Source organism: Schistocerca gregaria, chromosome 5, assembly GCF_023897955.1.
Source record: "Schistocerca gregaria isolate iqSchGreg1 chromosome 5, iqSchGreg1.2, whole genome shotgun sequence".
NCBI classification, from domain to species: domain Eukaryota; kingdom Metazoa; phylum Arthropoda; class Insecta; order Orthoptera; family Acrididae; genus Schistocerca; species Schistocerca gregaria.
The window spans coordinates 318,740,049-318,764,250 of NC_064924.1; the positions used below are offsets into that span (position 1 = coordinate 318,740,049).

Consider the following 24,202-nt stretch of genomic DNA (forward strand, 5'->3'; position numbering starts at 1 on the left):
CTATCTCTTTGCGGCTGCGATCTCCACTGATGTTGGAACATTCTACCAACTGGCTAATATATTCGGCTAGCCGATCGACTTTCGCTGCTAATGCTTTGTACTCGGCTTGTACTACCGCTGTAGTTGTACTCGTGCACTGGGTGCAGGCGATACCGCATCCATCACTTCGTCAGCCAATTCTGCCACGCCATCTAGCGACATCTTTCACTGTGTCCCAATAATCATCTTGATAGAGAGAGGCAAGCGACTGCTCCAGATAGTACACAACAGTTTATTGGGTACAATACCTGCATCTATTTTACTTCTAATATGCTGCAGGTACGGTTGAAAATCTTTGCTTGTTGATATCCTCTTGGGTTAGTAACTGTACCTGTCTAATGTGCTCCTCTTGAGGTGCACAAATATAGAGGATCAGTGCCGTTTTCAAGAAGTCGTATGCATTCTCTTCAGGTGGTGCGACAATGATGTCCTGAACTTCACCCGGAAATTGGTGTTCCAATTGGCAAACAATCAATGCGGATTTAGAAGCATCTGCAGTCACACCAGAATAGAAAAAAATCCTCTACATTGGCTACCCACAAGGCCAGGTTGTATGGCCGGAATGGTGGTAGCCTCATGGGTAGTCTGGACACAGCAGGGTTCATAGTCTCCAGACTTTCACTGCTGTGTTGTTTACTTGTTTTACATATGTGCAGGCAGCTTATCACGTTGGGGTTACCAGTTTGGGCGCTGCTTATGAGAATCAGGTCTTGAGTCTCTACTGTGCCTGTTACAGGAATAATATGTACACCAGAAAATCTTCAACACAACAGAACTTAAGTTGATTTTAAAATGCTAATTATCAGCCTCGCGATATTACGAATACGGGAACAGATCAGTTGCTCTTAGTGAGCTCATTGTTTGGTCACGTTACTAGGTTCAGGAACTATTTGGCGCATGCTCGAAAATTGACACTTGTACTCTGGTTGACACTCGCGCACTAACACAACACACGCCTGATGATGGCTGTGGTCGCCACAACTGATATGCAAAACGTAAAAAAGTATTGTAGGCTTTCAGTTCTTATCCTGTTACCGAAAATGACGTAAATAAAGTGGAATCTGAAGTATGCTACGGTGGCGAAAAAGCACAATACCATTTCTCTTTTCATCTTTAAGTCAGCCTGAGTTCCTGGTATCAAATTGTTAAGATGTCTGTAAAACGCGTATACGAAGTATCACGGTACTTTTGGAGGTGTTCTGTCTGTAGCAGCGAAGTAATAGCACTCAAAATACGCTAAGCGCTATACGGGCACAAATATGCCATCTGAAAGTCACATGACTTGAGCTGCTGGAGATGTAGTAGAGAGAATTCTCGTTCTGCGCACCCGGATCCTCACTCCATAGACATTTATACTCTACGGCCGTCATTTCAGTGGCCTCTTTGGAGTAAAATGACTTTGAATATGTGTAAACTATGGTCTATGACCAGTGATGTTTCTATAGCGTGGATGAGTAGCTGATTTGTTGACGAGAGTTGTTGCTGTTTCTCTGTAGCTGACTGTTCAAGAGAGAAAAAAATGGAAACATTACTGGGGATTGCATTTAGGGATTTTGTCATAGTAGCTGCTGATATGACACATGCCAAGAGCATAATGGTTATGAAAGATGGTAACGTAGCTTTGTTCATTCCTATACTTTCAACATAAAATTATGATGTAAGTTAAGAGTGTAACGACACGCTACTATTTGCTTTTCAGATGAAGATAAGCTTCAGAAATTGTCTGAAAAACTAGTTATGGCAATTGCCGGGGAAGCTGGCGATACAACACAGTTTTCTGAGTACATAGCAAAAAATATACAACTGTATAAAATGAGAAACGGTTACGAGCTGTCTCCTGCCGCTGCAGCTAGCTTCACGCGTCGGAATTTAGCGGAATATTTAAGGAGTAGGGTAAGTATTTTTAACTTTCAGATCTTCGTTATCGGCACACAGACATAACGTTAGTAATGTGGCCAAAAACCGATTCTGCAAAGTTTTCGAAGGGCTGGTTTCTGTCTCTAAGTAGGCCTACTGTTTATGACGGTGACTGTATCGGAATCGTACCCGTTAGCCTTCACTATCATTCCTTCTGTGGTTTATAGCCGAAAAGCTATTACTGCTCTTGATTTATAATAAGTAATTATTTCAGACTCTATTGTTGGAAAGTATTAGGACAGATACATAATTCCTCTCGTTTGAAATTGTTATACAGTTGAATTCAATGCGTTTTACATTGTGTATCTCAGGTTTTACTCAGTGCATGGCATGTTTATGTGTGTCCAAGGATCATGAGAATGTGTCTCAAAGGCTTAATCGACTATGGCACAATTGAAATCGAAGACACAGTCACAGGCATCTGTCGAGCACACAACTGTAGTGTTGTTGCATAGGGTGAATAAATCTGTTAGAGGGTGGCTGTTATGGGTCGTGCAGATAATTATGACTATGAAATGATAGTTATTATCCTAAGTGTGTTTATCATTGCATGTAACAGAAAGTGTGATTTCATAATAGGAGGCGGAGAATGACACGGCAGTCGGGCAGTACCATTAGGGTCTTCAGAGACCTGTTCAGATGGAGTTTAGTGTTTAGTTTTAGAAAATACTTATCAGACATATATGTATGTGGTTGTAATAAATGTAGTTGTATATGAACAAACTACTAAGAAAAGAAACACATTCACTATTAATACACATATTTCTGTGGAAAGAGCTAGTGCTTTAGGGACTCAAATTATTTTCAAAGCTGTTTCATGTTAACTGTACAGATTTGGGCTACATGCCCGGATGCTTGTGTGGTGTCTTCCACTGTCTCTCACCCACTGACTTTCCAGAGTGTAATGGCTGACTGGATATAGCAGTTGAGACCAGCAGATAAATGTTGATTAAGTTAATGAGTGATTGTTATAGAATGTGATGCAAAGAGAATATTGGACATCTTATCTTCCAAAAAAATACTACAATATGACAGTTACAGAGACTGTAGTTTCTACATGTATCTTGTGTTTTGAACAGTCTGTTATCTAAGAAGCAGACATGCTGTGACAGTTCTCCAGGAACTGGCAGATTTTTCAGAAAGACTGGCTATGTTAACACAAGTATGTGGTTTCTGTGTATTAAAATCATCCAGTTTTAAAAAAATGTCTTAATGACACACTGCCTGTTTTGCGGATGGATAAGTTTTAAACAAGCATTGACTCGGCCATTAATTCAGAGCTTCGTGACTTACACTCCCCAGCACTTTTAAGTAGGCAGGAGGCCTGACACGAGATAATAAATGCATGTTACACACTTGCCATTGTAAGCGAAAATGGTGGGAAGGTCTCCAGCCGAGTTGAGGGTTGTCCTTACAGCAACATGTGAAGTATAATTTGTTACAATATGTTGCATCAAACGTGGTTTTCCACTTTTTTTTTTCTCATATTGGTTGTACTTCCAACTAAGCAGAAAACTGTGCCAGTGGATAATGCGCTGTTCTTAATATAGTGAGCATCACTTCCTTTCATTGGAGTGGCTGGCATGAGGTTCACAAGTGTGACCACAGTGTTGTTTATCCCCCCTCTGACTGCTTGCATATCTTCCCACTGATGTATGATCTGTGGGTCCAACAATGTGATGATAGTGTGCAGGGGAACACAGAACTCTGAATTACAAATGGTGAATACTTTCTTGGCTGCATCACTTTCCTTAAATCCCACTGTGTGCTGTTACCCAGCAGAATAGCACCTCTTTTAAAGAAAGAAAGAAAACAGACACATGATTATTTAATTTTTGTTGTCAAGTTCTCTGGAATGTAATTAATCAGAAACTTAAGTTTAATACTGGCCACAAATACTGTTCAGGAGAAATTGGGGAACTGCCATAAAATTCCATGATCTGCAACACACAATGTAGAGATTAATGGCATTTTGGAGGAAAATAGTCTTCTGAGAATAAGAAGAAAAAAGAAAACAGGTATTGTGGAAAGAATGGTTTTTTTATTCAGTGTGTTTCGTACGATCAAATGTCATCAGTACTTTGATACTATGCAGATCTGTCAGCTGTGCCTATTGGGATGGCTTGACATTGTGAGATAGATCGAAAACTCAGGAAAAATCACTTTAATTTTGTTGATCAGCATGGATTGGTGCATAAGTTTGTAGCATTTTTCCAAAAGTTTACTAAACACAACGGATACACGTAAAAAACTTTAGACATTAATGATATATTCTGTTTCACTATTTACAACAGTCTGCCAATGCTAACGTAACTCTTAAATTTCATGGCTGTGAAAATCATATGGTTTTGAGGCTAAGGACTCACTGAACTATGATAGGGGTGCATTTTCATCCAGAAAGGAAGTTCCTAGAAGGTTGTTCGATAGAGAGCAGTAAAGGTGAAAATCTGATAGTGCAAGATCAGGTAAAAAAGATGGATGCAGAATGACTTCCCAACCCAACTCCTGCATAGTGTTTTTTGTCAGTTTAGTGGAATGTGGGTGGACATTATCATGGAGTAGCATCACTTCACCCAGTCTTCCTTATCGTTGGTTTTGGACTGTCTCTGCAAGATGTCTGTTGTTGACAGTAAATGTAAGTAGTGTTGGTTACACCCTGAGGGAGCAATTCATGGTACACCACACTGTTGCTGTTCCACCAGATGCATAGCATTACCTTCTGTGCGTACATGAAAGTCTTTGTGTGGGAGTTGTTGCTTTGTCTGCACTCAACTATGTCTTTCTTTACCTTGTGTTGTCATAAAGACGCAATTTCTTGTCACCAGTAATGATAAAGGATTGGAATGGGTGACGTTATTAACAAGGCAGTTGATGGTACTCAAGCAGAGATGCACATATAGCCACCCGTTGATTTTTGTGATTTTGACTTGGAGCATGCGGTAAGCATATACCCAATTTTTGAATCTTCCCCATTACATGCAAATGTCACATGATGGTGGAATCATCACAGCCTCTGCTGCTGTCACCCTGCTGTTCAAATCAAACAGAAGAATATGTCAGAAATATTCAGGTTTCTTCACTTGGCGCTCCATTTTCTAGCATTCACAGCTCTACTCACTACCTCTACATGACAATATGTAAACTCAAAAAGTAACAGTGAACTACAAATAAAAAAATGCCACTTGATAAAGAAACCTGTAGGAACCGGAATGCCAAATAATTAATACACACATGATAGAGGGCACTAGATCCATACTATTATTCAATCTTACAAAAATAAGATTCTCAATCTAGGCTAAAGAGGAGCTTGCATTATTTTATTGTTACTTACCAGCACTAGAACAACACAGTAATGTGCGTACTTAGACTGTAGCTGCTGTTCGTTACTTTAGTATAACAGCTACATTATTTGCATTAAATATAATTTTCATCAATAAAATGTCAGTTATTAATTTTGATATGATACTGGAAATCCCTAGGTGCAACTGGCGCTAAGAGTACTATATAGACAAGGAGTTGGGCAATCAACTGACACCTACATAAGATTGAAATCTTTGTTTCCCATGTTTTTCTCATGCTGATATCGACTAAAATCTTCATGGGAGTTCTGATTGATGCTAATATTTGACTGGCACGACATTTCAGGGACATACCTCATTGTTGGTTTCAAACACTCCTGAATCTTGGGAATTACCTTATGATGAAGATGAGTTAAATTAGAAAAATATTGTGCTGACTAGCCTCACCGTGTTAGTGCCGTGTGGCAAGTTAATGTAAAGCTGGCAAAGCCGCTAATGACTTCTGATTAGGTGCACAATGCACGGTGATAGTTGGTAATATCGAGAGATGGGGTTTCACTAGGCATAGTTAGTATCCCAATACATGTGGGAAGGAGCTAATTAGTTAGCATATAGCGCATGGTGGTAGGCTATGCATGATTAAATCCCTGTTGTCATTGGTTGGCAAAACCGCTCTTTTCTTAGGACAGATTGACTCCGATGCGTAGAAAATGTCATGCCCATTAGAGAGATTTCTGCAACAGGTACACAAAGGTAGAATGTACCATCACACAGAAGCGCACATTCACTAGTAGCAGAGAAGAAAAAGAAACTGGAAAGGTAAGCATCACTGAAATGTATGTAGAATTTTCAATTTTTTAACCGAATGTGCAGTCATTAAAAACAAAGTACAGCTATTTAAAGTTGATTACAGTTTTTAAACAATGCAGTGGCAGCATTACAGATTACTGGTGTAGAGACACCAAAAGGTAGTACACAGTATTCTTGTCACCTACCGCTACTGTAAAATGTTGAGGGATTGCATTTTTATCATAAATAGGACTCATTTTATTAATGATAGGCAAAATCACAATTACTCCAGATAAACATTTCAAAATGTCAGCCATTGAATATACAGAGCTTGACATCCATAAAAGATTAATCATTTTGTGTTTGTGGTGTTCACTTAGTGAAATTTTTTAACAAGTTACCTGGAGTCCTAGACAGTCTCAGCTCCCAAAACTGTGCAGTTGTGAACACACATGTTTTATGGATGAAATTAATAACAGCTTCCTAAACATTCTGAATATTGTAGGCAGGGCACAAATAGTAAACACTGCTAAGGGAGTAGCCAAAATTTCAGCACCAGTCTTAGATGTTACATTTACAGACATCAGCAGTGAATATATAACAGATATTGACTTTTTAGGTAATTACTGCTAGGTGATAAAGGTAAAGAAGAGCATGAAAAACACCACAAAACTGCAGGCCTCTAACAGAAGCTTCTTTAAACCTATAATATGCACATTTTTGAGGTTATTGGCAAACGAAACCTGGGATGAAGTGTATAGAGAAAACAATGTAAACTAAAATTGTGCATGTTTCAAACTAACTTTTGAGGAGACATTTTCAAAAGTGGCTACTTTTGCTGCCAAGGAAAAGAAATGCAGTTAATCTACAAAGGAATTTCTTGATTTCTTCTTCTTCTTCAGAAACACTTTCCTTACCATTGCCAGTCTAAATTTTATATCCTCTCTGATTTGACCATCCTCTCTTTATTTTGCTTCCCAAATAGCAAAGCTCATCTACTTAAGTGTCTCATTTCTTAATCTAATTCAATCAGCATCGCCTGATTTGATTAGACCTCATCCCATTACCCTCGTTTTGCTTTTGTTGATGTTCATCTTATATCCTCCTTTCAAGACACTGTCCATTCTGTTCAACTGCTCATCCAGCTCCTTTGCTGTCTCTGACTAATTCCTACTCTGATTTTTCTTTTTTCTCCTTTACTCCTTGCTCAATATACAGATTGAATAACATTGTGGAGAGGCTATGACCCTGTCTCACTCCCTTCTCAACCACTGCTTCCCTTTCATGCCCCCTTGTGTCTTATAACTGCCATCTGGTTTCTACACAAATTGTAAATAGCCTTTCGCTCCCTGTATTTGACCCCTGCCATCATCAGAATTTGAACGAGTATTCCAGTAAACATTGTCAAGAGCTTCCTCTGAGTCTACAAATGTGGATTTGTCTTTCCTTAATCTGTCTTCTAAGATAAGTCATGGGATCAGTATTGCCTCACGTGTTCCAACATTTCTACTAAATCCTAATTGATCTTCTCCAAGGTCAGCTTCTACCAGTTTTTCCACTTGTATGTAAAGAAATCGTGTTAGTATTTTGCAACTGTGACTTATTAAACTGATAGTTTGGTAATTGTCACACCTGCTCTCTTTGGGATTGGAATTAATATATTATTCTTGATTTCTGAGGGTATTTTACCTGTCTCATACATCTTGCTCTCCAGATGGTAGAGTTTTGTCAGTGTTGGTTCTCCCAAAGCTATCAGTAGTTTTAATGGAATGTTGTCTACTCCCGGGGCCTTGTTTCTACTTACATCTTTCAGTGCTCTGTCAAACTTCTGATCCATTATCATATCTCCCATTTCATTTTCGTCTGCATGCTCTTCCATTTACATAGTATTGCCCTCAAGTGCATCACTTTTGTCTATATACTCCTTCCACCTTTCTGCTTTCCCTTCTTTGCTTAGAACTGGGTTTCCATCTGAGCTCTTGACATTCATACAAGTGGCTCTCTTTAATCTTCCTGTTTGCAGTATCTATCTTACCCTTGTGATATATGCCTTTACATCCTCACATTTGTCCTCTTAGCCATCCCTGCTTAGCCTTTTTGCCCTTCGTGTCGATTCATTTTTGAGACGTTTGTATTCCCTTTTTGCCATCTTCATTTACTGCATTTTTATATTTTCGCTTTTCATCAATTAAATTCAATATTTCTTTTGTTACCCAAGGATTTCACCCAACCCTTGGTTTTTTTACCTACTTGATCCTCTGCTGCCTTTACTGTTTTGAAGCTACCCATTGTCCATCAACTGTATTTCTTTCCCTCATTCTTGCCAATCATTATCTAATTCTCTCTCTGAAACATTCTACAGCCACTGGTTCGTTCAGTTTATCCAGGTCCCATCTCCGTAAATTCCACCTTTTTGCAGTTTCTTCAGTTTTAGTCTACAGTTCATAACCAATAAATTGTGGTCAGAGCAGGGTGTCTACGACCCGGGAATTTTTTAGAATTCCGGGAGTCTATTATTGTTTTAGTTTTCAGTTAAATTTATGTGATTTTGACTGGTAAGAATCGATACTCCAACAACGGATCTTACTGTAATCCCGCTTCTGTGGAATAATACTGCAGCAACAAAACATGAACGAGAGGGGGAAAAAACGAAAATAAAACTTAAGTCGCAAAGGAAATGCACCATATACAACAGGAAAACAGTGCTCATACAAGCGTCTGCCAATAGCAAAGTGTGTCAAAGGCTTTAGGAAGACTATACAATACTTCCTAACAACAAATTGCTTCCGATGAGCGTGACGTAACGTACTGGTACTCAAGAAAATTTCCATCCGACTCTGGACATACGAATGTGCACTTTAAGCTGAATTATGCATTTTAGTATGGTTCAAGAAATTCTGATACTCTTGAAGTATCCTCTGAGGTCTTGTTTCTTTTGTTACATAGTGCAAGATCTTTTAATGTTTTACACGAACGAACGTACGAGCTTCCTGCGTTATCGTAGCTGCGCATTATCTGGTGCTCTCTGGCAACTACTGAAACGAATCAGTTTCTAACAGGTCATGGGAAGATATTGCGAATGGTTGTTTGAAAAGCGTTAATTTCAAAGTAAATTTACTTTTACACAAGATGAACAATGTGCAAGAATGTACGATGAATTTCTCAAAACACAGAGCGTTTGACTCTCAATTAAAAATCAACTCTTTGAGGATGACCATCTAGAAGACTTCAGAGCTCAGAATATCAGAAATTTACGTTGTCGTTAAAAATTTTACTGGCACATTTGTTTGATATATCTGAAAGGTGCAAAAAAAGATCAACATTATATGCGGAAGCTTAGCGTCTCTTGCAGCTTATTAATCTTAGAGACCACGATTATATGTGAAAGCTTTGTTTTTCTTGTAGCAACACTATGTATATTAATTTAAACCATTAACTTTTCCTAAGTGTGTTTTCGCGCTACGTAATAGTGATCTTGTTATTGACTGCCCACATCACGTGTCCTATGCTGTCTTCAGCTGGTGAGATCACGTGACATGAGCTATGACTGGCTTACAAAAGTGCATCGCAATCTCGATTTCAATGCTTTGGAAAGTAACATGCGGTGTATGGCGGAATTCTAATTTATAACTTCATAACATAAAAATATGCAGCGTACATGTTGCCGCACATCCAAATATCTTTCCAAAACGTGTTCTTTTTCCCCCTTAGTTCCGTTTTCTAAAGTGCTGGGAATTCTATGTCGGCATATAAAACCATAAACATTCAAAGGACTGATAAGTTTTACAGTGCAGAGGAAAAGTATACTATCACTTAACACGGGAAAAGTGTATGTTCACCCTGGAGAAAGTGTATTTTCAACCGGGAAATCCGGGAATTTGTTTTCCTTGTCCCTGGGTCAGATCCCACATCTGCCGCTGGAAATGTCTTAAAATTTAAAACCTGGTTCCTAAATCTATCTGAAACCTTCCAGTATCTCCAGGCTTCTTCCATGCATACAATCTTCTTTCATGATTCTTAAACCAAGTGTTAGCTGTGATTAAGTTACGCTCTGTGCAAAATTCTACCAGGTGGCTTCCTCTTCCCTTCCTTACCCCCACTTACCCCCATTCCATATTCACCTACTACGTTTCCTTCTCCTACTATCGAATTCCAGTCCCCCATGACTATTAAATTTTCATCTCCCTTCACTATCTGAATAATTTCTTTTATCTCATCATATATTTCTTCAATCTCTTTGTCTTCTGCGGAGCTATTTGGCATATAGACTAGTAAAACTGTGGTAGGCATGGGCTTCGTTTTGATGTTCACTACAATAATGCATTCATCCCCCTCCCTCCTTTGTCAAGTTAGCGCGAACACCATCCCGACTTTCAAAAATTATGTGCCGGAAGGTCACGCTTTTTTATCCCCTCCATTATTACTCTCCAATCTACTTCTGCATTTTCCTGATTTGATTTTATATTTATAACCCTGTATTCACCTGACCAGAAGTCTTGTTCCTCCTGCCACTGAACTTCACTAATTCCCACTATATCTAGCTTTTACCTATCCATTTCCCTTTTTAAATTTTCTAACCTACCTGCCCGATTAAGGGAGCTGACATTCCATGCTCCAATCTGTAGAACGCCAGTTTTCTTTCTCTTGATAATGACATCCTCCTGAGTAGTCCTGCCCAGAAATCCAAATGGAAGACTATTTTACCTCTGAAATATTTTACCCAAGAGGACGCCACCATTATTTAACCATACAGTAAAGCTGCATGCCCTCGGGAAAAATTACTTCTGTAGTTTTGCCTTGCTTTCAGCCTTTCACAGTACCAGCAGAGGAAGACCGTTTCAGTTAACGTTCAAGACCAGATCAGTCAGTCATCCGGACTGTTGCCCCTGCAACTACTTACAATGCTGCTGCCCCTCTTCAGGAACCACATGTTTGTCTGGCCTCTCAACAGATACTCCTCTGTTGTCGTTGCACTTAAGGTATGGCTATCTGTATTGCTGAGGCATGCAAGCTTATCCACCAATGACAAGGTCCATAGTTCATGGGAGGAGGACTGCCATGCTACGTGCTACAATTTGGAGACCTTTAACAACAGTGTGTTGAGTCTTGGGTCAGCTGAGCAGTAAAGTCGACTGAATGATATGTATGACATGTAATACCACAACTGATATTGAGAACAGAATAACAGGGTGTCTGCGTCCGTGGAAAACCGGGTAATTCGAGAAAAATCCAGGAATTGTTTTACCCGGGAAAAACGTGAATTTTGCGGGAAAAACATGAATTTTGCTGGATTCCTGGAATTTTTCTGTTTTAGTTTTCATTTAAATTTTTGTGATTTTGACTGGTAACAACTGATATTCTGATAAAGAATATTACTGCAGACTGATAATACTGCAACAATAAAACATAAATGAGAGGAAAAAAAAAAAAAACACCGTATACACACAGGCGTCTGCCAGCAGTAAGCTGTTTCAAGGCCTTAGGATGAAGAATATGCAATGCTTTGTAACAACAAACTGCTTGGGATGAACGTGATGTCACAACTGTTTACATTAATGCAATTTTGTCATATGATACGGTTGGAGACCCTGGCTGTTATTTGAAGACAAATGTTGATGGTGTTGAGACAGCAACCAGCCACAAATTTATTTTCAGTTCCTTTATTCAAAATGTACCATTACCGGTTTCGAATCATTACGATTCATCTTCAGACGGTTTTCATGCTTTCATTAAAACATGTGGTGCGTTGTCTTACAGATTAATTGTCGTGAAATGTCAGTTTAGAGTGTTTGTTTTCATAGTATTCGTCTGACAGATGTTGTAATGGAAGCATGAAAACCGGCCGAAGGTGAATCGTAATGATTTGAAACTGGTAATAGTACCTTTTGAATAAAGGAACTGAAAATAAATTTGTGGCTGGTTGCTGCCTCAACACCATCAACATTTGTTTACATAAAGTTCGTGCAAAAAGGTGGGAATTTAAGGAGATGGGACCTGGATAAACGGAAAGAACCAGAGGTTGTACAGTGTTTCAGGGACAGCATAAGGGAACAATTGACAGGAATGGGGGAAAGAAATACGGTAGGAGGAGGATAGCTTTGAGGGATGAAATACTGAAGGCAGCAGAGGATCAAGTAGGTAAAAAGACGAGGGCTAGTAGATGAGTAAATGAAGCAGGCAAAAAGGAATACAAACGTCTCAAAAATGAGATCGACAGGAAGTGCAAAATGGCTAAGCAGGGATGGCTAGAGGACAAATGTAAGGATGTAGAGGCTTATCTCACTAGGGGTAAGATAGATACTGCCTACAGGAAAATTAAAGAGACCTTTGGAGATAAGAGAACCACTTGTATGAACATCAAGAGCTCAGATGGAAACCCAGTTCTAAGCAAAGAAGAGAATGAAGAAACGTGGAAGGCGTATATAGAGGGTCCATACAAGGGTGATGTACTTGAGGACAATATTATGGAAATGGAAGAGGATGTAGATGAAGATGAAATGGGAGATACGATACTGCGTGAAGAGTTTGACAGAGCACTGAAAGGCCTGAGTCGAAACAAAGCCCCAGGAGGAGACAACATTCCATTAGAACTACTGACGGCCTTGGGCGAGCCAGTCCTGACAAAACTCTACCATCTGGTGAGCAAGATGTATGAGACAGGCAAAATTCCCTCAGACTTCAAGAAGAATACAATAATTCTAATCCCAAAGAAAGCAAGTGTTGATAGATGTGAAAATTACCGAACTAACAGTTCAATAAGTCCCAGCTGCAAAATAGTAACGCGAATTCTTACAGACGAGTGGAAAAACTGGTAGAAGCCGACCTCGGGGAAGATCAGTTTAGATACCATAGAAATATTGGAACACGTGAGGCAATACTGACCCTACGACTTATCCTAGAAGAAACATTAAGGAAAGGCAAGTCTACATTTCTAGCATTTGTAGACTTAGAGAAAGCTTTTGACAATCTTGACTGGAATACTCTCTTTCAAATTCTGATGGTGGCAATGGTAAAATACAGGGAGTGAAAAGCTATTAACAATTTGTACAGAAACCAGATGGCAGTTACGAGTGTCGAGAGCCATTTAAGGGAAGCAGTGGTTGGGAAGGGAGTGAGATAGGGTTGTAGCCTCTCCCCGATGCTATTCAATCTGTATATTGAGCAAGCAGTAAAGGAAACAAAAGAAAAGTTCAGAGTACGCATTAAAATCCATGGAGAAGAAATAAAAACTTTGAGGTTCGCCGATGACATTGTGATTCTGTCAGAGACACCAAAGGACTTGGAAGAGCAGTGTAACGGAATGGACAGTGTCTTGAAAGTAGGGTATAAGATGAACATCAACAAAAGCAAAATGAGGATAATGGAATGTAGTCGAATTAAATTGGGTGATGCTGAGGGAATTAGATTAGGAAATGAGACACTTAAAGTAGTAAAGGGGTTTTTCTATTTGGGGAGCAAAATAACTGAGGATGGTCGAAGTAGAGAGGATATAAAATGTAGACTGGCAATGGCAAGGAAAGCGTTTCTGAAGCAGAGAAATTTGTTAACATAGAGTATTGATTTAAGTGTCAGGAAGTTTTCTGAAAGTATTTGTATGGAGTGTAGCCATGTATGGAAGTGAAATGTGGACAATAAATAGTTTAGACAGGAAGAGAATAGAAGCTTTTGAAATGTGGTGCTACAGAAGAATGCTGAAGATTAAATGGGTAGGTCAAATAACTAATGAGGTGGTATTGAATAGAATTGGGGAGAAGAGGAGTTTGTGGCACAACTTGACTAGAAGAAGGGATCGGTTGGTAGGACATGTTCTGAGGCATCAAGGGATCACCAATTTAGTATTGGAGGGCAGCGTGGAGGGTAAAAATCGTAGAGGGAGACCAAGAGATAAATACACTAAGCAGATTCAGAAGGATGTAGGCTGCAGTAGGTACTGGGAGATGAAGCAGCTTGCACAGGACAGGGTAGCATGGAGAGCTGCATCAAACCAGTCTCAGGACTGAAGACCACAACAACAACAACAAGTTCGTTTGAGCAGTTGCCATGCCTGCGCAGTTGAGTCGCGTATGAGCAGCACATTCTCCTGCTTCTGGCTGATTGAAGTGTGGCTGTTAGGTGTATCAGCAATAGCTGCAAGCAGCCAGGTGCTAATAGGTAAAAATTTTATGGAACGCCCATGCTGCTAGATACGCGCATGTGAAGAGCAGTCCGAGTTACTGTGCTAAGAGGGTAGCCTCCCTCTGAGCGTTGTTTAGGTTTAGTATTTTAGCTGTTTCCTCTTCCATTACAGATCCCAAGGCAAATGAAAACAATTCTGTGAAAAGGAGCCATCAAGTGGATTAAAATACAGGCACATAATCACGGAATGCTAAAATACATTATTAGTTTGCTTTCTCATTTTATTTTATTTCCACGTTCTTGGCAGTCAGCATTAATCGGCTTACAGAACAATACAGTTGCTTTTGTCAGTTTGCTAAATAAATTTGGCATTTATTAATATTCCTCTCTGAGGCATTACATTTTTTTGAAACGAATTGTTTCACTCCACAATATTAGCCAGTTCCAACTGTTTGCTGAATTTCAAGAGCATGTTTTCACCTTCTGGCACATATGGCATTATGCCATAATAAAGAACCAAATTTGGGATAGCGCAGTACAGGTACTCCAAGAAAATTTACGTCCCAAAAACCACACACAAAAGTGTAATATCGGATTGTAACCTATTTCTTTGTGAATCTGGACGTACGAACATGCACTTTGAAGCCGAATTATGCATTTTAGTATGGTTTACAAAATTCCGATACTCTTCTTTGTTTTATGGCGTAATGTAAGAGCTCTTAATGCTTTACACCTACGAACAGGCTTCTTCGTCATTGAATCTGCGCATGCGCAGTAATCACTGTTTTTTGGAGCTCTGGCAAGTGCTGAAATGAACCTATTTCTAATAGGTCTTGGGAAAATATTGTTAATCGTTGTATGACAAGTGTCACTTTCAAAGTAAATTTCCTTTTACACAAGAAGAATTATGTTACGTGTAAAAATGTGCTTTGAATTTCTTGAAGTGCAGCGTCTTTGACCCTTGTTTGAAACTTAACACTTCGAGGGCTGGCCACTCAAGAGAATTTCGAGCCCAAAAGACCAGACATTTACGTCATTATTTTAAAATTTACTGGCACATTTGCATGTTGTATCTTAAAGTGTAACACTCGAAAAAAATCAATATTATATGTGAAAACTTAGTTTTTCTTGTAACTATACAATGTAAATTAATTTAAACAATTAACTTCTAATATTTGTGTGTTCGCTGTATTAAAGTGATGTTGCTTTTTGCTTACTAAATGAAGTATCCTATGCTGTGAATATCGGCTGACGAGATCACGTAACATCAGCTATGATTGGCTTACAAAAGGGCGTAGCAATTTTGATTTCAATGCTTTGGAAACTAACGTACCGTATTTGGTGGAATTCGAATTTATACTTTCATAACACGAAAATATGCAGCGTATCGTAATACGAAAGTATGCAGTGTACACATCCCTGCACATCAAAGACCTTTCCATTTATTTATTTTTGTCTGGGTTTCGTTTTTCAAAGTGCCGGGAAATTCTACACCGGTGTAAAAAACATCAATCATTCCCAGAAAGTGTACTGTCAGTTAACAGGAAAAAAGTGTATTTTCACCCAGGCAAAAAGTATATATTTTAACAGAGAAATCTGGGAATTTGTTTTTCCTTGTCTATGTATACACCCTGAATAAAAAAGTCGAAGACATTACTTTTTAGCACACCCTCTTAAATTATCATTCAGGAGCTTTCTGCAAGCTTGAATGACAACTGTTGCAAAGAATGTACCATCTATATTAGATGCAGGATATACAAATTACTTTGATTTACAAAACTGGGTTATAGAAAATGAATTGTTTGAACAGAAATGCTTAAAGTATTTGAATACTGAACAAGTAATATTTTAAATACATTATTCTAGTTGTGGAGCTTAGTGTACAGCCATGTAATTTGAATTTTACAGACTCCATACATTGTAAATATGCTGATAGCTGGTTATGATGATGCTGATGGTCCCGAGCTGTATTTTCTTGATTATTTGGCATCTCTTGTCAAGATCCCGTATGCAGCACATGGATATGGAGGATACTTTGCTCTCAGTATAATGGACAGATACCACAAACCAAGTAAATATCTATACTAAGTATATTTCATGACTTGCTTCACTTGATAAATTATTTGTATTTAGAAATAGATATTTGATAATAACCATTTATTTGTTCACAGATATGACAGTGGAAGAGGCTTATGATCTACTGAAGAAATGTGTGAGAGAAGTACAGAAACGTTTAATTATTAATCTTCCAAATTTTAAAGTTCAAGTGATTGACAAGAATGGTATTAAAGACCTGCCACCTATAACTGTCACCACGTTAGCTGCAGAAGTTTGATGTGTTGCTGACTATGGAATGTCTTAATTGAAGGTGGTATCACTACACTAATGTGTTACCCGAAGAGAGGAAAATGGAAAAGTTTTCCTCATTGCCAGTTACTTTAAATTACTTTTTCTTGTATTTTTCTTATTTGTGGATTAATACTTGTAAAAATTTTAAGAAATTAAATCATTATTTTGGAAAAAAAATGTTGTTAAGTTGTGCATGTGTGGAGAGAGCTTGTTGGATGCAAATGTAATCTTAAAGATTCCTGATGTAAAACTGTGCATTGTTAATTGCATTGGAGTGTAGTATATTGCCAAAATCATTCAGTTGTATTTATTGGGAGTTTTGTGTGAACACTCATTGGCCAGAAAGGCCCTTGCAGGATGCACCCAAAGTTCAAACTCACTTAAGAAAACTTTCAGGAAACTAGAGACTCTTGTGAGTATGTGTGTGGGGGGAGCAAGGGGCCCGAAGCTGTTGAGTACCTACTTCCTTACTTGTGCTGCAATCTCATCTCCTATTCTGACATCCTTACTTCTCTCTTTCTCACAGTAGCAGCTTTTGATGGTGAGCCAGCTATTTCTGTAGGTTCTGCTTTCTTTACTTGACATCTTCATTAATTTCCCCTATATAACTTCTCGACTGAACTAATTTTGGTCCTTTTCTCGGTTTGACCTCTATTTTCTGTAATGTGGACCAACTGAGGAAGAAGGCCTTAATAATGCCTGCCCACAGAGTTTGACCCTTTGTGGACAATAATTGTGTGTACTCACATACACTAAAGCAAATAAAGTAGCCAGTCAGATGTGGGGTCATTACCCTTTTGATAGGGGCCTCTTACAATACATGATGCCTGAGCTGCTAATGCCCCAAGCATGCCACAGTGTAGATGCATGTTTTCCTGGGGCATTAGTCTCCTAGCAATGGCCATTGTGCCAGATGACCGTTGCTGTGGCTGTTTGATGCCCATGGGGAGAGCCCCATTTTTCAGCATGTGACATCAGGGCAGATGTTCTGCACATTAAACATATCAAATTGAACCAACATAATGGACATTCTGATTTAGCCACCTCAACACAGGCGTAGGTAGCTCAATGCAAATAGTTACTCCGTAGTGCTTTCCCTACCCTGGCTACTCCATGGAAAGGGGGACAAGCCAGATGACTGAGGGTGAAACAATTTACTCCATACCTGGTGTGTACTAGAAAAACTGAAATACTTTTACAGGGACAAAAACCATAATCTTTTGTGGAACACACAGGATAGGTTTTCAGAAGTTCATTCATTGGCAAAAATGCCCAGTGGGTAACTACTAATAAAGGCCTTATCTGCCTCTCGTCAGACATGTGAACAACTGGGTGATGTACCAGTGACTGTTGCCCAGGTAATACTTTGAATATCGTGCATGGAGTTACATTTCACAAAGATCTTATTTTCCAGACAAAGTAGGAGCTACAAGCTCATCTTAAACAGTGAGGTGCACATTTCATCTGATGCATAATGAAAATATCCCAGTGATAACATACAGATACAGGCGTGGTCATCTTTGAAGGAAACCATCTCGCAGAAAAAGCTGCAGTTATGGTGTACAGGTGGGACATGAAACATTAGACCTTGCAGTCCATGGGGTGTTTCCAATTTTTACACTTTTGTCATACGAGATGGGGGTTTTGTACATCTGATTTTCAAATTTTTTGGTCTTGTAACACAGGTTACTGGTGTATGTTTGCATTTTTCAACTGTTTTGAATATTTGGTTTATTGTTGACAGTTAAAAATGTTATACATGTTTCTGGTTGCTCGGCGAATTTTCGCTCCCAAAAAAGATGGATCAAAGAATTTGCATCAAATTTTGCTTATAAATGGAGTATAGCCCAGCACCACACTTGAAATGTTGCCTGTGGCATTTGGCAAATCTCCTGTAAGAAAGACAAGAGTTTGAGTGGTGTAAATGTTTCAGAGGGGTTTGAAAAGAAATTGAAGACAACTGCCCTGGACATCCTAGCACATCAATTATTGACAAAAACTTGGGAGAAGTGAAGAAAATCACTGAATCACCATCAGTGAGGTTGCTGATGATGTCAGCTTATCCTTTTGCACATGCCAAGCAATTTTTTCAGAGGTTTTGTGCATGAAATGTGCTGCAGCAAAGTTTGTTCCAAAATTGTTGAATTTCGACCAAAAGCAATGTTTTGTAGACATCGCTCAGGGACTCCTGAGTGAAGACAACAATAATCCAAAACTTCTAAATAAGGGCGTAGCAAGTGACAAAACATGGCTATACGGGTATGAAGTCAAAACAAAGACCTAATCGTCCCAATGAAAACTGCTTAAGGAGCCAAGACCAAAAAATTCCACAAGTTTGATCACATGTAAAGGTTCTTCTCATGTTTTCTTTGACTGCAATGGGGTAGTGCATCTGCATTATGGTCTTATGGTCAAAAGGAATACTACCTGGAAGTTACGTGTCATTTGCGTGAAGTAATGAAGTAATCTGAAGAAAACAACCAGAGCCGTGGCAAAACTACTTGTGGAAATTGCTTACTGCTCCCTCTTGCTTTTGAGTTTTTGGTGAAAAGCCATTATGTTGCCTCAGCCACCATATTTGCTGGACATGGCTGCCTGCGGCTTCTTTCTATTCCCAAGGCAAAAGAGAACCATGAAAAGATGTAGTTTTGCTGTCATTTGAGATAAAAACAGAATCGCTGAAGACAAAAAATGGCTCTGAGCACTATGGGACTCAACTGCTGTGGTCATTAGTCCTCTAGAACTTAGAACCACTTAAACCTAACTAACCTAAGGACATCACACAAGTCCACGCCTGAGGCAGGATTCGAACCTGCGACCGTAGCAGTCTCACGATTCCTGACTGCGCGCCTAGGACCACGAGACCACCGCGGCCGGCCGCTGAAGAAGCTGAACACCATAATAAAAAGTTAGTTCCAAAAGTGCTTTCAAGATTGGAAAAAGTGCTGTGCTGTCACAGTGTATTCTATCTGAGGGGTATCACTTTAAAGGGAACAAAGTTGTCGATCAATAAATAAGATTCTTTAACAAAAACAAGAATTCCAGTTACTTTCTGGTCACATCTCAAATGTCATCCTGCTGCATGGTAGACCCAAAATGCAGAGACTGCCGACGATCATTCCTGAAGATTGTCCATGTGACCATCTGTCTTTGTGTCTGTTGTACTGAACGCTGTCCTCCACATTTACGATTGTGTCCAGTAATTAAAAAAGAAAAGAAAATACTAGAATATAAATCACTTGAGTGCCTGTCATACATTGAAGTAAGAAAAAATAGAGTCTGCATCCTGTCGACTTGACCAATTACGCCAAAGTCACAGCTAGTACCTTTCCATCTCAGTTTTTGCCAAACTAGTTCTACTACCGTCCTCCACTACATGTGCATCTATATTCTGGAAACCACTGTGAAGGGGATGACCGAAGGTATGTCCCACTGTACCAGTTATTAGGGTTTTTCGCCATTCCATTCACATATGGACTTCGGGAATGCTTGCTGCAATTAGCCTAATCTTGTTCTCACCTTCTCTATGGGACTGGTATTTTGGGGGGGGGGGGGGGGGTGTTTGCAGTATATTCATAGAGCCATAATTTAAAGTCGGTTCTTTAAACTTTACAAGTAGGCTTTCAGGGGGTATTTTACATTTCTCTTAAAGATTCTTCCAGCCCAGTTTCTTCAGCATCTCTGTGACTCTCTCACAGATCGAAGAAATCTGTGACCATTCATTGCTCCCCTTCTCTGTACACATTCAATCTCCCATCTTCAGGAACCACTTCCCACACCCTGTTGGAGAAGCAGCTGCCTCCTCCAGAGTCTTCTGGTGGCAGTGCTTCCTCTTAGAACTCCTGTCCTCGAAACCCACAGATTGGAGGCCCAACACCAGTCAATGGCTGAAGGATCTGTGGCATGTGGGTCTGAGGGGTGTCTGCTCTTCATCCATCTCCACACGTACAGCGGATAAACTCTTGCAAGAAAGTCAGCCACCAAAAGTTGCGAAAGAGAAGAAGAATTGGGAGCAGGCTATTCCACTGACTCCAGAAGCACCTGATTCCCCAATGCCATCAGATTCTGAACCAGTGTTCACTGATGTCATGCCCATACCAGCAACAAACAGTGGAGTGTGTGCATCCTGTTGATATGACCAATTACACAAAAGTCACAGCTATTACCTTTCCATCTCAATTTTCGCCAAACTAGATCTACTGCTGTCCTCCACTACATGTGTATCTATATTCTGGAAACCACTGTGAAGTGGCTCCTTCACACACAACCAGGACCAATGTGATGATTCAATGGAACTGTAATAGTTAATACTATCACCTGTCGGAACTGCAACCATTACTTTCCTCTTATTCTGCAGTCCGTGTCACCCTCCAAGAAACTCACTTCAGTGATTACCATTCCCCCAACACTTCGTGGTTACCACTCGAAAGAGTGGTCAGTGGCCAGTACAATTTAAACAGAAATGTTAATGGTCTATAGATTGGTTCTAACAGTTGTCATCAATGAGTAGATTCCTCTTTGTACCACATTCAAAGCAATAGCTGTGACACTGCAAACCACCTCATTGATCCCCATTAGTTATATTTATTTACCTCCAGGCAGGGCACTTTCCACCTTAAACCAACAGCTCTGCAGCTATCAATCTTAATATCTCTTCCTCCACTCTTGCAGCTTCATTACACTGGTCACTTTGTGATGATCTTTACTACTGTGACCACTTCAACATCTACATTTATACTCCGCAAGCCACCCAACGGTGTGTGGCGGAGGGCACTTTACGTGCCACTGTCATTACCTCCCTTTTCTGTTCCAGTTGCATATGGTTCACGGGAAGAACGACTGTCTGAAAGCCTCCGTGCGCACTCGAATCTCCCTAATTTTACATTTGTGATCTCCTCGGGAGGTATAAGTAGGGGGAAGCAATATATTCGATACCTCATCCAGAAACGCACCCTCTTGAAACCTGGCGAGCAAGCTACACCGCGACGCAGTGCGCCTCTCTTGCAGAGTCTGCCACTTGAGTTTGCTAAACATCTCCGTAATGCTATCACGGTTACCAAATAACCCCGTGACGAAACGCGCCGCTCTTCTTTGGATCTTCTCTATCTCCTCCGTCAACCCGATCTGGTACGGATCCCTCACTGATGAGCAATACTCAAGTATCAGTCGAACAAGTGTTTTGTAAGCCACCTCCTTTGATGATGGACCATATTTTCTAAGGACTCTCCCAATGAATCTCAACCTGGTACCCGCCTTACCAACAATTAATTTTATATGATCATTCCATTTCAAATCGTTCCGCACGCATACTCCCAGATATTTAACAGAAGTAACTGCTACCAGTGTCTGTTCCGCTATCATATAATCTCACAATAAAGGATCCTTCTTTCTATGTATTTGCAATACATTACATTTGTCTATGTTAAGGGTCAGTTGCCACTCCCTGCACCAAGTGCCTATCCACTGCAGATCTTCCTGCATTTCGCTACAATTTTCTAATGCTGCAACTTCTCTGTATACTACATCATCATCCGCGAAAAGCCGCATGGAACTTCTGACACTATCTACTAGGTCATTTATATATATTGTGAAAAGCAATGGTCCCATAACACTCCCCTGTGGCAAGCCAGAGGTTACTTTAACGTCTGTAGACGTCTCTCCATTGATAACAACATGCTGTGTTCTGTTCGCTAAAAACTCTTTAATCCAGCCACACAGCTGGTCTGATATTCCGTAGGCTCTTACTTTGTTTATCAGGCGACAGTGCGGAACTGTATCGAACGCCTTCCGGAAGTCAAGGAAAATCTACCTGGGAGCCTGTATCTACTATTTTCTGGGTCTCATGAACAAATAAAGCGAGGTGGGTCTCACACGATCGCTGTTTCCGGAATCCGTGTTGATTCCTACAGAGTAGATTCTGGGTTTTCAAAAACGACATGATACTTGAGCAAAAAACATGTTCTAAAATTCTATAGTTTTGTGCATCTGCTCAACGACCCTTCTTGAAGAGTGGGACTACCTGTGCTCTTTTCCAATCATTTGGAACCTTCCGTTCCTCTAGACTCGCGGTACACGGCTGTTAGAAGGGGGGCAAGTTCTTTCGCGTACTCTGTGTAGAATCAAATTGGTATTCCGTCAGGTCCAGTGGACTTTCCTCTGTTGAGTGATAACAGTTGCTTTTCTATTCCTTGGACACTTATTTCGATGTCAGCCATTTTTTTGTTTGTGCGAGGATTTAGAGAAGGAACTGCAGTGCGGTCTTCCTCTGTGAAACAGCTTTGGAAAAAGGTGTTCAGTATTTCAGCTTTACGCGTGTCATCCTCTGTTTCAGTGCCATCATCATCCCGGAGTGTCTGGGTATGCTGTTTTGAGCCACTTACTGATTTAACGTAAAACAAGAACTTCTTAGGATTTTCTGTCAAGTCGGCACATAGAATTTTACTTTCGAATTCACTTCATGCTTCACACATAGCCCTCCTTCCGCTAACTTTGACATAGTTTAGGTTCTGTTTGTCTGAGAGGTTTTGGCTGCGTTTAAACTTGGAGTGAAGCTCTCTTTGCTTCCGCAGTAGTTTCCTAACTTTGTTGTTGAACCACGGTGGGTTTTTCCCGTCCCTCACAGTTTTACTCTGCACGTACCTGTCTAAAACACATTTTACAATTGCCTTTTATTTTTTCCATAAACACTCAACACTGTCAGTGTCGGAACATAAATTTTCGTTTTGATCTGTTAGGTAGTCTGAAATCTGCCTTCTATTACTCTTGCTAAACAGATAAACCTTCCTCCCTTTTTTTATATTCTTATTAACTTCCATATTTAGGGGTGCTGCAACGGCCTTATGATCACTGATTCCCTGTTCTGCACTTACAGAGTCGAAAAGTTCGAGTCCGTTTGTTATGAGTAGGTCCAAGATGTTATCTCCACGAGTCGGTTCTCTGTTTAATTGCTCGAGGTAATTTTCGGATATTACACTCAGTATAATGTAACTCGATGCTCTGTCCCTACCACCCGTCCTAAACATCTGAGTGTCCCAGTCTATATCTGGCAGATTGAAATCTCCACATAAGACTATAATATGCTGAGAAAATTTATGTGAAATGTTCTCCAAATTTTCTCTCTGTTGTTCTGCCACTAATGCTGCTGAGTCAGGAGGTCGGTAAAAGGAGCCAATTATTTTCCTAGCTCGGTTGTTGAGTGTAACCTCCACCCATAATATTTCACAGGAACTATCCACTTCTACTTCACTGCAGGATAATCTACTACTAACAGTGACAAACATGCCATCACCGGTTACATGCAATCTATCCTTTCTAAACACCGTCTGTGCCTTTGTAAAAATTTCGGCAGAATTTATCTCTGGCTTCAGCCAGCTTTCTGTACCTATAACGATTTCAGCTTTGGTGCTTTCTATCAGCACTTGAAGTTCCGGTACTTTACCAATGCAGCTTCGACAGTTTACAATTACAATACCGATTGCTGCTTGGTCCCCGCATGTCCTGACTTTGCCCTGCACCCTTTGAGGCTGTTGCCCTTCTGTACTTGCCCGAGGCCATCTAACCTAAAAAACCACCCAGTCCATGCCACACAACTCCTGCTACCCATGTAGCCACTTGTTGCGTGTAGTGGACTCCTGACGTATCCAGCGAAACTGAAACCGCACCACCCTATGGCGCAAGTCTGGGAATCTGCAGCC

General features: G+C 40.0%; 1 protein-coding gene across 1 annotated transcript; it reads left to right on the plus strand.

The window, feature by feature from the left end:
• Positions 1-1,449: 1,449 nt before the first annotated feature.
• LOC126271965 (proteasome subunit beta type-2) lies at positions 1,450-16,685 on the plus strand. Its single transcript, XM_049974425.1, has 4 exons — positions 1,450-1,649; positions 1,739-1,932; positions 16,068-16,230; positions 16,331-16,685. The coding sequence occupies exons 1-4, from the start codon at positions 1,559-1,561 to the stop codon at positions 16,492-16,494; spliced, it is 612 nt and encodes a 203-aa protein (XP_049830382.1). The 5' UTR covers positions 1,450-1,558; the 3' UTR covers positions 16,495-16,685.
• The last annotated feature ends 7,517 nt before the right edge of the window (positions 16,686-24,202 follow it).